General features: G+C 60.1%; 1 protein-coding gene across 1 annotated transcript; it reads right to left on the bottom strand.

The window, feature by feature from the left end:
• Positions 1-421: 421 nt before the first annotated feature.
• TRPV4 (transient receptor potential cation channel subfamily V member 4) lies at positions 422-11,360 on the bottom strand (the record flags this gene model as incomplete). Its single annotated transcript, XM_006108571.3, has 10 exons — positions 422-1,043; positions 1,466-1,587; positions 2,928-3,055; positions 4,134-4,450; positions 7,336-7,402; positions 7,637-7,802; positions 8,708-8,781; positions 9,067-9,159; positions 9,383-9,541; positions 11,181-11,360. Coding segments are annotated over 10 exons (1,464 nt in total), but the record flags the coding sequence as incomplete, so codon positions are not given.
• Positions 11,361-12,631: the final 1,271 nt, after the last annotated feature.

Genomic DNA, 12,631 nt, shown 5'->3' with positions numbered 1-12,631 from the left:
TACCCTCCCCACAAACGGAACCCCAATACTCACTACTTCCCAAGCAGCACTATTCTCCCATCAACACAGCTCCCCCCCACACACACACCATTTCTCTCCTCCGTTCCCTTCTCTACCTTCCCCATCACCACTCCAATCGCCCCATCTCTCAGGTCACCACCAACACCTCCTGTCCGGCCCCCAACCTTCACCCTAACCACCACCTGGGCCATTGCAACTGCCTCGGCCCCACCTCCCCCACCCACAGGCATTTCTTAGCGCTCCCATCTCCCTCCTGTCACCACCCCCATCGCCCCACCACCTCCACCATCAGTGAATGAACCTTTATTGAGCACCAGCAAACCCCAGCCCCTCTACAGATGCACAGGAGGCGCGGCCCCGCCCCAGGCCTGTCCCCCCCGTCCCCCCCCCCCCCCGCAAGGCCCCTCACTGCAGCTCCCGGTGCTGTGTGCAGCCCAGGACGCAGGATGGGGTGGGTGCTGGGCCCGCGGTGCACCTGGGACCCGGAACAGGGTCCTGAGGCCTCTGCCAGGTTCCATTGGGGGGCGGGGGTGGGGGGTGTCATGCTTTTTTCCTGAGAGCAGAACAAATAAATAATGGAGGGACTGGGGAGCCCCTGTGGGCGGGAGGCCAGGCTTTGGCTTATGTGACTCCATGGGAGTGAGACAGGCGGCCAGGAGCCCTGTGCCTGGGTGTGGAGGGTAGAGGGGTGGGGAGCTGGGGCAGGAGCCTGGGGCCAGAGGGTCCTAGGGCCAACCTGGCGTCTGCCTGGCCCTCACCTCTGGGTCAACAGGACATGTGGCGGAAATGCAGGTGGACTTGAAATGGTGGCTGGAGGGGAAGGGGGTGGCTGCAGGCCGGAGACCATGCCCCTGCCTGCAGCCCCTAGAGGGGGGCGTCATCAGTCCTCCATTTGGGGGGGTAGCTCTGCTGGTGGCCGTCGCAGCTGGGGTTCCCCATGTGGTCCAGAGGCACCACCACCTCGTCTGGGTTCGAGTTTTTGTTCAGTTCCACCACGCGCGGCACCACGGAGGACCAGCGATCTGGAGTGAGCACAGGGAAGTGAGAGTTCGTGGGGAGTGCACGTGCACCTATGGAGCGCCTACTGTGTACCAGGCTCTCCACAGTGACCTAAGGGGGAGGTCTCATCGTCCCCATTTCACAGAGGTGGAGACTGGGCTCAGAGAGGTCAAGGTGCCTGCCCAGGAGCAAATGAATTCAGGCGAGAACCTGAGCGCCCCGTCCTCCCGCGTCTCAGGCACTCAGTGTGTGGAAGGGGGGCCCCAGGCATGCACGGCAGCAAAGGCACTCAGCGGGCAGCTCATCCGACCCGCCCATTCCACAGACGGGAACACCGAGTCTCAGAGAGGACAGGATCGCTCCAAGCCGATTAGTGATGGGACTGGCCCAGGGCTGCCCCTCTGTGCCCTGCGTCGGCTCCCCAACCCCCCGTCCTTCCGCTCACCCCTCCGGAGGCGGCCCATGGTGTGGGAGAAGCCGTAGTACTGGTAGCTCTCGTTCTTGCCCGGGTCCTCGTTAATGATGCCCAAGTTCTGGTTCCAGTGAGACCAGTTCACCTCGTCCACCCTGCGGGGCCACAGCAGGGAGAGGTCAGGGGGAGCCCCCACCCCCCGGCCGCCTCCCAGCGCACCCTCCTCCTCATTTTTATTCCAACCATTTTATTCCAACCATTTTTGAGTAAACAATTCAGGGCATTAAAGAAATGCCCAAGGTTGTGCAACCGTCACCTCTCTAATCCCCAAACTGTCTCATCACCCCAAACAGAAATGAGGTGCCCCATCCCCCCTCCGCCAGCCCGCGGCTGCCTCTCTTCTACTTTCCGCTCCGTGAACTACATGCCCTGGACATTGCGTGTAAGTGGGACACAGAGTGCATGGTCCTGGGCCCGGCTGCTTTCACTTAGCGTGATGTTTTTGAGGCTCGTTCACGTGGTAGCGCGTGTCAGGACTTGGTTCCTTTTCGTGGCTGAGTAACGCTCCGTTGCATGGATGTACCACAGGCTGAGCCACACGTCTGCAGGTGGACCCCCTCCTTCTTAAAACACCCCCCTCTTAGTTTTGGGACACCCACGGAAAGTCAGGTTACAGCCTCTTACGCCCAAATTGGCTCAACGTAATTTTTCCTTTTTAAACTTATTTTTGTTATTTTTACTCAACCCCCATTTCTCGAGCAAGTGCTATGTGTTAGGACCAAGCAAGGAAGATACAGTCACTGTTCCCATTTTACAGACAAGGAAACTGAGGCTTGTTACACTGTCCAAGGTCACAATGCTGACAAATTTGTCGGGATTTGACTTTGGGGTTCAAACGGAACAGGACAGACCGACTGGCCTATGAGCCGGTGCTATTACCACGCCCACTTCCCAGAGGAGGACACGGACGCTGCCTGACCCAAACATGACTGCAGTCCAGGCGGCGCTCACTGTACGAAGAACGACCCGCTTACGAGAAAAGACTGGCTCCGGGTTCCCCTAAGAAGCCGGCGTCGGCCGGGCCCCTGGGGAACGTCGCCAGCCCTGGAAGCTGCTGAGTCACCTCTCCCCCTCAGCGAGGCCCCGCGCGCTTATCAGCAGGGATGGAGCCCCGACTGACACCGCCTCCGGCCTCTGCTCCCCCGCAAGGGACAGAGGAGCCGCAGCGCTACTGTGTCCCGGGCACGGGCAGGCGCTGTCTCCTGCGTAACCCATCCGATCGCACGGCTGGCCCGGGGGTGGGGGTGGGATTAGCATTGTCCCCATTTCACAGGTGAGGAAACCAAGGCTGAGAAGTGAACCCCTCGCCCAGCCTCAGCCAGCAGAACAGAACTTCGGTCAGGGCCATCGTGGCCTGTGGCTTGAGGAGCCACCACGGGTGGAAGACGCAAGGCGGCCCGAGGGTCCCGCCCCGTCCACCCGTCCACCCGCTCACCTGAAGCACCACCTGCGGTCCGGGGTGCCATCCGAGCTCTTGCCCACGGTCACCATCTCGCCGGAGCGGAAGGCCTTCCTCAGGAACACGGGGAACGAGCGCTCGATGTCCAGGATGGTGGTGGCCCACTGGAAGCGGGAGCACAGGCCGGGGTGAGCCTCGCCCGCCCGCCCACTGCCCTGACGGCAGAAATGACGGCAGGCGGGGTGGGCAGAGAAGTAGGTTTCCCAGCTCCCACTGACCCTGGAAACGGTTACAAACTCGAATCCCCCTGACCCAGCAGAATAAATGGGTGAGGCAGCATCAGAGGCAGAAAGGCCGCAGCCCAGGGCTCAGCACAGCAGTCACCGCTCAGTGCGGGGAGCACTAGGGAGGGGTGGGGCCTGGGGCAAACCAGAGAGCACAGCCCACGTACAGGGGGCGGCCAGGCAGGGATGTGGGCCCACCTCGCCAAGAAAGGCCACAGCCTGGATTTTTATGTGAAATCTCTTAACTTTTAAATTCTGCATTACATTTTTTTTTAATGATAAAGAAAAAAATAAATCTTTGCTGGTCAAATCAGTCCTCAGGCTGCCGGTTTGCATCTGATGAGTCGCACCCGGTGGGGGGGCGGGGGGACTGAGGCCGTGCGGGTAAGGACTCAGAGCAGATCTGGATGTTGCCCTGAGGCCGGCGTGGGAGGGTGACCTTGGGGTTCTTTCCTCACTGAGTCAGGGAGATGCAGTGCGCGTGCCTGGGCCTTGGAAAGCCCTGACTGTGAAAACCAGATTCGGGACGGTGCGCGGCCCGGGCAGGCGGACCCCCAGGCCTCTGCTGCCTAGGATCGCACCCGGGCCAGTGAGGCCCAGTCCGCACTGTCTTCCACACGGCGGCACCCCGGGGTGGCGGGGCTGGACGCTGCCCCTGGCCCCTGGCCTCGGCGCAGACCCTGCTGCAAGGCCCGGCTCCCTGAGCACTCCCTGTGCCAGAGCCTCTCGGTGCCCGGAGGCGACTGTCCTGGGAACTGGACCCCAAGGTGGGGCGAGACCACTGCTGGCGGTCAGGCAAGAAGCCGTTGGCAACACAGTAGGCGGCTCTGGGAAGCAGGCGCAGCCTGGGATGCCCATTCTACAGACAGGGAGGTGGAGGCAGGAGCGGAAGGCTGAGGAGGTGGTGGGTCCGAGGCCCCGCTCGGAAGGAGGCCGCGGGGGCGGGGGAGCCGCTCACCTGCAGCTTCCAGATGTGCTTGCTCTCCTTGGAGACCTGGCCCACCGTCTCCCCCATGAGGGCGATGAGCATGTTGAGCAGCAGCACGAAGGTGAGGATGATGTAGGTGACCAGCAGCACGATGAACACGGCGGGGTACTTGGTGCTGCTCAGCATCTCCAGGTCGCCCATGCCGATGGTCAGCTTGAACAGGTCCAGCAGGAAGGTGCTGAAGGTGTCGCTGTCGCGGCACGAGGGGTACGTGGGCGCCGTGCAGTTGGCGTGGTCCTCGCCGCACTCCTTCATGCTGGCGCACGGGTTCAGCAGGGACACCAGGGCTGTGGGCAGGACGGGGGGGCATTCGCTGAGTGTCAGACGCCAGCTGAGAGGGGGAGAGTCATCCCCATCGGATGGAGGGGAAACTGAGGCTTGGTCACAGGAGAGCACGGCCCAGGGCTACCCAGCACGTCAGCCAGGCCGGGGTCTTCCCGAATCCAAAGCCACTGCTCTTCCCAGAACTGCCAGCGAGGAGAAGGGCCTCCACCTGGGGTGACACCCCCCCCACCCCCGGGGCATCTGCAATGTCCTGAGAGGGCGACCCCGCCCCCCTGGCATCTGCAATGACCTGAGAGGGTGACCCCCCTCCACGGCATCTGCAATGACCTGAGAGGGTGACCCCCCTCCACGGCATCTGCAATGACCTGAGAGGGTGACCCCGCCCCCCTGGCATCTGCAATGACCTGAGAGGGTGACCCCGCCCCCCTGGCATCTGCAATGACCTGAGAGGGTGACCCGCCCCCCTGGCATCTGCAATGACCTGAGAGGGTGACCCCCCTCCACGGCATCTGCAATGACCTGAGAGGGTGACCCCCCTCCACGGCATCTGCAATGACCTGAGAGGGTGACCCCGCCCCCCTGGCATCTGCAATGACCTGAGAGGGTGACCCCGCCCCCCTGGCATCTGCAATGACCTGAGAGGGTGACCCCGCCCCCCTGGCATCTGCAATGACCTGAGAGGGTGACCCCCCTCCACGGCATCTGCAATGACCTGAGAGGGTGACCCCGCCCCCCTGGCATCTGCAATGACCTGAGAGGGTGACCCCCCACCCCCCGGGGCATCTGCAGTGTCCTGAGCCGTGTTCGGTTGCACAGCCGGAGGGAGTGCTGCTGGCGTGCACTCGGCAGAGGCCAGGGATGCTGACAAACACCCCACGCACAGGACAGCCCACAGGAGAATCATCCGGCCCCAAAGCCACACGTGCCGAGGCTGAGAAGCCCTGCTCCAGCCCGGCGTTCCCGCAGGTCCCGGGAGCCTGGGACCCGAGCTCCGGGCAGACGCTCTCTCTGCTCACAGAGGAAGAGCAGGAGCCGAAACCGGCGCCAGTGCTGACGGCCCAGAAGCCGCGCTCGCTAAGGCCCTCACCCCTCCAGACACCTCAGCCGACAGTGGTGCTCAGCCCAGACGCAGCTTCAGATCCTTCTCAACACAGCTGAGCAGCAACAACCGCCCCTGACCCCCAGGGCAGGGAGCATGCGGGACGGAGCCCCTGCGCCCTGTGGGCATAGAACGCCTAGTGCCTTCCACCTGGGATTACAGCTCCTGCAACGCCACTCAGTTGTGTAGCGGCTGCTGAAATGTGTGTTGAGAAGGATTCTGAAATCTTGTCTGGACTCATCAGAAAAACCGTTCTGTGATCCACTGGCCATGTCTGTCACAGGACAAACGTGGAACAAGAGCACGCGTCACGTTTGTGTCATGTCAATCGCAGACCAGGGAGCGAGTGTCCCGCAGCAGAAGCCCCGGCAGCAAGCTGACCACTCAGCTGCCACTTTAACCACGAAGCTTCTGCCTCAGTTTCTATAGTTAGGACTGCAGTCGGGCTGGGCTTGACCCGAATCCCAAACCACTGTGGAACCCCTGACACTCTGTCTAGTTAGTTCTTCTAAGTCCCATCACCGGGAGGGGGCAGCTGTAGCCGGTCCCTCTCTCCCCAGCTAAGGCTGCAGTTCTGGTTCCCGGAATCACCCACCATCTGGTTAAAATATCGCTACCATCAGATCCTGCTCCAGGGCTGGTCCCCGACCAGCCTCCTCAGGTGGAGTGTGGCAGGCGAAGCCTGAGTCGGCCACTCGCGTTTGGACGCTGAGCATCGAATGGGCGATCACCCACCCCCTAGAGACCAGCCAGGCTTGGTCCGTTCCCTGTTCCTGGTCCTTCCCCCACAGCCTGTGCCACCGAGGTCCCGCGGCATCATGACGTCACGGAGAAGCCACACTTGAGGGAGCCAGTATTGAGCTTTAAAAAGGACCTGGGCTGCCTGACCGGCGTGGCTCAGTGGTTGAGCATCGACCTATGAACCAGGAGGTCAGGGTTCAATTCCCGGTCAGGGCACGTGCCTGGATTGTGGGCTCGATCCCCAGGAGGGGGCGTGCAGGAGGCAGCTGATCAATGATTCTCTCATCATTGATGTTTCTCTCTCTCTCTCTCCCCCTTCCTTTCTGAAATCAATAATTAATAAACAAATAAATAGACCTGGGCTGATAGATTACTTATGAGAACTCACTCTCCCTGTAGCCCCGCCCCTTCAGTGTGGCTTGCAGCTCCTTCTGTGGCGAGGTCTGGTCTATTTCCCCACCTCTGAACCGAGGCCGCCTTCAGTTTGCTTTGGCCAATAGAGGGAGCAGAAGTGATGCCGTGCCAGGAAGTGACCTTGAACACTTCCGCTCACGTTCTGAGACCCCATAGACCACCCTGTGCCCCAGCCCCATCGAGCCGGCTGGAGGGTGAGTGACCACAGGGGAGAGCAAAGACCAGGCAGACCAGCCAACCCACCCACGGAGCTCGGACACAGGGCCTGGAAGACTAGCCAGATCGGTCCCGGCCAGCACACCACCTAGCGGAGCTGGACTCCCGAACAATCAATGCATGGGGGCTGTCTTAAGCCACTGCGTCTTATGTGGCTTCTAATAATAGTTAACATGCCAGTTGCACCGTTTCCTAGCTTTCGAACCTGGGCAGGTTATTTAACCGTTCCCCGCCTGTTTCCTCGTCTGTGAAAGGAGAAGCGAAGGCTTGTTATCTTACAGACGTGCCGGGAGAATGAAGAGACGGGGATGGGGAAGGACTTAGCCCAGCGCCTGGCACCAGTGAGAACGCCACACCCGCTGCTTGTCTTCCCCGCACACCACGCCACCCGCAGCCCCCTGGGCGCCCAGAGCTCACCTGACGCGTAGCCGATCATGAAGAGCAAGTAGACCAGCAGGAAGCGGAACAGGTCTTTGAAGAGGATCTACAGACACAGCGGATGACGGAGGCAAAAGTGAGACACACGGCTTCTCGCTTTCCCCGTGCCTCCATCCCAAATCCCCTTTCCAACGCTCCCAGGCCCTCCCGATGCCCAGGCCCTGCCTGCTGCCCCCGCGTGCCCATCAGGCCCACGGGCACTGTCCCCGCATGTGAGACGTGTACTTGGCGTGGGGGCTCCCTCCAGGGCACGCAGCTCCGCGGGTCCCCCACTCCGTACCTTCTGGATCATGATGCTGTAAGTCCCTGTTAGCTTCAGCCCACGTGTGAAGTAAAGGGCGTTCATCCAGCCCAGGACCAAGGCGAAGACCATGACCGCCAGGTACGCCTCGATCCCTGCCAGGTAGAGGGCCGCCGAGACAATCACCAGCACGGAGTAGATGAAGCTGCAGGCAGCAGAGACCACGGGAGGGGCCGGGGGGAGGGGCAATGAGGCCCTGAGGGGAGACAGGCCCTAAGCCCTCCAGGGTGAGAAACCCAGAAGACGCACAGTGGGTTCCCTGGGCTCCCCAGCATTCTGTTACTCAGAACGCTCAGTGAATTGACAATTACTGTGTGTGCAATGGCCTGAGCCCTGCAAGATCCCTAAGTGATGCCTTTGGAACCGCTAGAGCAGCGGTTCTCAACCTGTGGGTCGCGACCCCTTTGGGGGTCGAACGACCCTTTCACAGGAGTCGCCTAAGACCATCGGAAAACACATACATAATTACATATTGTTTTTGTGATTAATCACTATGCTTTAATTATGTTCCATTTGTAACAATGAAATTGGGGGTCACCACAACATGAACTGTATTAAAGGGTCATGGCATTAGGAAGGTTGAGAACCACTGCGCTAGAGAGTCGTGGTGTGCAGTGGGGATTTTGTGCTCATGGACTTCACTGCTCTCCGGCTCTAAGGGAAAGGAAAGACGTAGCCACCTGCAGTACAGCCTGTGCCCGAGGCAGACATCAATAATCCATCACCGCACTCTCCCACCAAACACAGACACAGCCTCAAATCCTCTCAGCAGGGCACTCCAGGCAGACATTCATAATCCATCACCAGCACCAGAGGTTCAATTATTTCTATCCCCGGTGTGTGTGTTAACTCTCTAGCAACCAGAATCTTGCTGTAATCAGACCCTACTGCTTAGCATCGATTGGCCTTGTCCTGACTTCGGGCTCCAGGTGGCCAGGCTGGGTGAACTCACTGCTATTAGGAGTCACACCCCCACACCCTGACCTGGACGATGTCCCAGCCCAACCCCACCTTCCTGACCCAGGGCTGCCAGCCAGGGCCTCCACTCACTAGAGCAGCTGGAAGGAACCATCGATGAAGAGAGAATTCACTCCAGGGCATTTCTTCATGAACAAGTCTTTGATCTGGAGGCAGGGGGAGGCAGGTGAGGGGTGGAGCCCCAGGAGCACAGAGGGAGGGGAGGGGAGGGGAGGGGGGGAGGGGGGGGAGGCAGAAGAAGGAAGAGAATAGAGGGAGGCAGACTACTGTGCAGAGAAAAGACGATGGGCCTGTCTGTTGGGAAAGGAGGGACGAGCAGAGGGGAGTACAGGGCTGGAGAAGGGGGCGGAGGAAGGAGGAAGAGGAAAGAGGGAAGGGGAGGAGGAGGAGGAGGATGGGCTGGGCTGGTGGGTTTGGGGCCACACACTCACGTTGGTGAGAAAGAACAGGACCCCGGTGAAGAGCGTGATGACCTCCCCGGCCAGCCTCAGGTAGTCCACGGTGGTGCGGTAAGGGTACGGCGGCTGGGGGGCGGGGGACGCAGGTCCTCACCAGCCCCTCCAACACCGAGTCCCAGGTCCAGAAGTCCCCTCAGCGGCCCAACATCGGACCCCAGGGAGCCTCCTCCCTCCTCTCCCCGCTGGGCGCGGGGAGGCACCCCTCCATCCTGCTCCCCAGCCGCCTCTGGTTCCCCGGCAGGGGACGCCTGGGGGCCCGTGCCCAGCCCCGCCCGCCACGGCCACTCACGGTGCCCTCCAGCGGCTGGTAGTAGGCGGTCAGGGTGAAGATGACCATGGCGCACAGGTAGGAGACCACGTTGATGTAGAAGGAGACGGCCCCGAACTTGCGCCACTTGTCCCGCAGCAGCTCGTTGATGGGCTCCACGGCCAGCATCTCGTGGCGGTTCTGCGGGCCGGGCGTCAGGGCTGCGCTGGGCAGGCGACCGACACGCCCACCTCCCCCGGCACTGCTCCTCCTGACCCCATCCTCAGGGAGGAGGGAGTGGGACTCCGCCCCCAAGGCCTATTCTAGGCTCAGAACCCGGCTGGAAAGCTGTGCTCACGGTCCCCAAACTCCCAGCTGGGGATGGTATCGAGCTGCTTGCCCAAATACAAGCCCCTGGGCTTCCACCTCCAGATTCTGACTCAGGAAGCCAGACTGGGAGATTCAGCCCAGGACGCTAAATACCTGACTCACCACAGCTTCCCAGTGTCGAACCCAGGCCAGACATCACTGACCGAGTCCTGCACCGCCGTCCTCCATACCGCTCCCCAAGCAGAAACTAGCGGTCAGAGTTGGCACCAGATACGCTAAACCTCCCGCCACCCCATCAAAATCAAGTCATGCCCTGGCTGGCTTCGCTCAGTGGATGGAGCATCGGCCTGCGGACTGAAGGGTCCCGGGTTCGATTCCAGTCCAGGGCACATGCCCGGGGTTGCAGGCTCAATCCCCAGTAGGGGGCGTGCAGGAGGCAGCCGATCAATGATTCTCTCACCATTGATGTTTCTATCTCCCTCTCCCTCTCCCTTCCTCTCTGAAATCAATAAAAAATATATTTTTAAAAAAGAAAAGAAGCCGAAACCGGTTTGGCTCAGTGGATAGAGCGTCGGCCTGCGGACTGAAAGGTCCCAGGTTCGATTCCGGTCAAGGGCATGTACCTGGGTTGCGGGCACATGCCCAGTAGTGGTTGTGCAGGAGGCAGCTGATCGATGTTTCTAACTCTCTATCTCTCTCCCTTCCTCTCTGTAAAAAATCAATAAAAAAAAAATATTTAAAAAAAGAAGAAGAAAAGAAAAGAATCATGTCCGTCAGTAATTTCAAGATGGGGAAGTAAGCTCGGGCAAGAGAAGGCCTGTCCACGCTGGGCGGCCAGGGCGGGAGGGGGGCCTTCTGCACCCAGGCAGCACGCTGCCCCAGCTGTAAGCACCCTGTCCCTCCAATGACTGAGTCTCTTTATAACCACGGATCTGTGCAACAGCGTAGCCACAGAGATGCGACGGTAGTATTTTTTTTCCCGATAGTTAAAGGCAGACACAAACCCACATGACCAAGCACGGAGGAACGGTTCATTAGCATGGGGTCCATTTACACGCAGCAATGATGTCGCACAAGAATATTTAATGGTGCAGAACGATGTTCACAAACTACTGCTAACTGAAAAGAGAGCTTTCGAGACTTCATATAACATCTACTAATGGTAACAGCTGGCACATAACGTTTACTCTGCCAGGCTGCTCTAAAGCTAACTCACGGCGTCTTCCCAGCAGCCCCACGAGATATGCACTGTCCTCATCCTCAGCCTCAGAGAGGCTGAGTCACTTGTCCTGGGTCGCACAGCATGCAAGTTACGGAGCCAGAATCCTGCCCAGGCCTGCCTGCCCCTGAAGCTCCCCCTTACAGTCCCCTCAGCCCCGCCCCGGTGCCAGGCGTCACTTTGGGCACTGAGTTGGCACCTTCGTTTGCACTCAGCCCACAGACCCACTGATTTGAGCCCCAGGCCACCTCCCTGCTCTCAGCCACCCCTCTGTCCCCGCCTGGCGCCCACCTCAATCTTGCTGTTGTACACCAGGATCTCCAGCACCGAGGCCTCTTCCCCACACGTGTCCAGGGAGGAGAGGTCGTAGAGCGAGGAATACACGGGCCCGTAGGCCCAGTCCTTGAACTTGCGGGACAGGTGTCTGGTGTCCTCATCCGTCACCTCCCGGCGGATGATGTGCTGAAAGATCTGAGCAGGAGAAGGAAGGTCAGGGGCCCAAGGGGCACTCCTGAAGGACCCGGGCCGGGCACAGCCCATCAGATGGCTCTCCCCAGAGAGCAGGATGGGGAGGGAAAGTATTTACCGAGCACGCGCTGTGTGCCGGACCCTTTCCTCACAGCATCTTGTCTAATTCTTACCCTTACCGTCCTGGCTTACAGATGAGCAAACGAAGACTCGGAGAAGAGAAGGGTGTCCCGAGGCCACACCAGCCCAGCGGAAGCCAGACTGAACCCAGGCTAGCCTTAACGACCTGAACTATAGATAATGTCATCTTTGTATAATTAAAACAGCAATTAATGAATCTTGTTACTCTGTTAATTCTATAATACTTACCATACCAGCCCTTCCTGTTACCACTCCTACTCTCATTGGCTTTCACACAGGGAAACTGAGGAACAGAGAGGGTGGGAGTCGCCCGAGGCCTGCAGTGTAGTGGGACGGAGCCAGGATCTCAGCCCAGCCCCTCCACCACCCAGGGCTCTGCGGTGAACTGCCACCGTGTAATAGTTGCTATATTTTCAATAGAGTAATAGCCGCCGGCTCTTTACTGAGCTCTTACTACGCATCCCAGGCTCTGTTCCAAGAGCTTAAAGTGGATGCCCTCATCTGGCTGACAGAACAACACTCCGCCGCAGGCACTGTTACTACCCCCACGTACAGATGAGGAAACGAAGGCAGAGAGGGGAGGGGAGACGCCTGAGGAATGTGGCCGAGCCAGGCCTGGGGCCCGGCCCCCCTGACTGCTGAGTCCTCCAGGTTTGCCTCTCCAGGGCGCAGTGTGGCAATGTGTGCAGACACCTGTGCTGCCACAGTGGTGGAGGCTGCTGCTGGCATCCGTAGGCTAAGGCCCGGGATGCAGCTCGGCATCCTACATGCCCAGGACAGCCCCACACCCCAGGGCCATCCAGCCCAAATGGCAGCAGTGCCGGGGCCGCCTCCTGCTCAAGCCCTTGCCCTGGAGGCCAAGGGGGAGGGCCGGCCTCGCAGCAGCTCCGGCCGAACCAGGACCCAGGGGGGGGGTCGGCAGCGCTGGAGCTCTGGGACTCAGGTTTTTCTCAGTGCCTGGTCCTGGCTGGGGGGAGTGGGGGGTGAGCATCCAGAGGCTCCGGAGGGAGTTGAGTCCCTTGGCTGGAAAATAGGGACCCATACCAGGCTCTTGAGTTGGGACATCTGCCCCCCAGGGCTGCCATCCCGGGGGGGGGGGGTCGGGGGGGGGTATATAACCATAATGAATGCCA

Source organism: Myotis lucifugus, unplaced genomic scaffold (assembly GCF_000147115.1).
Source record: "Myotis lucifugus unplaced genomic scaffold, Myoluc2.0 scaffold_2686, whole genome shotgun sequence".
NCBI lineage: Eukaryota > Metazoa > Chordata > Mammalia > Chiroptera > Vespertilionidae > Myotis > Myotis lucifugus.
This window is presented reverse-complemented; position numbering and strand designations above follow the sequence as displayed.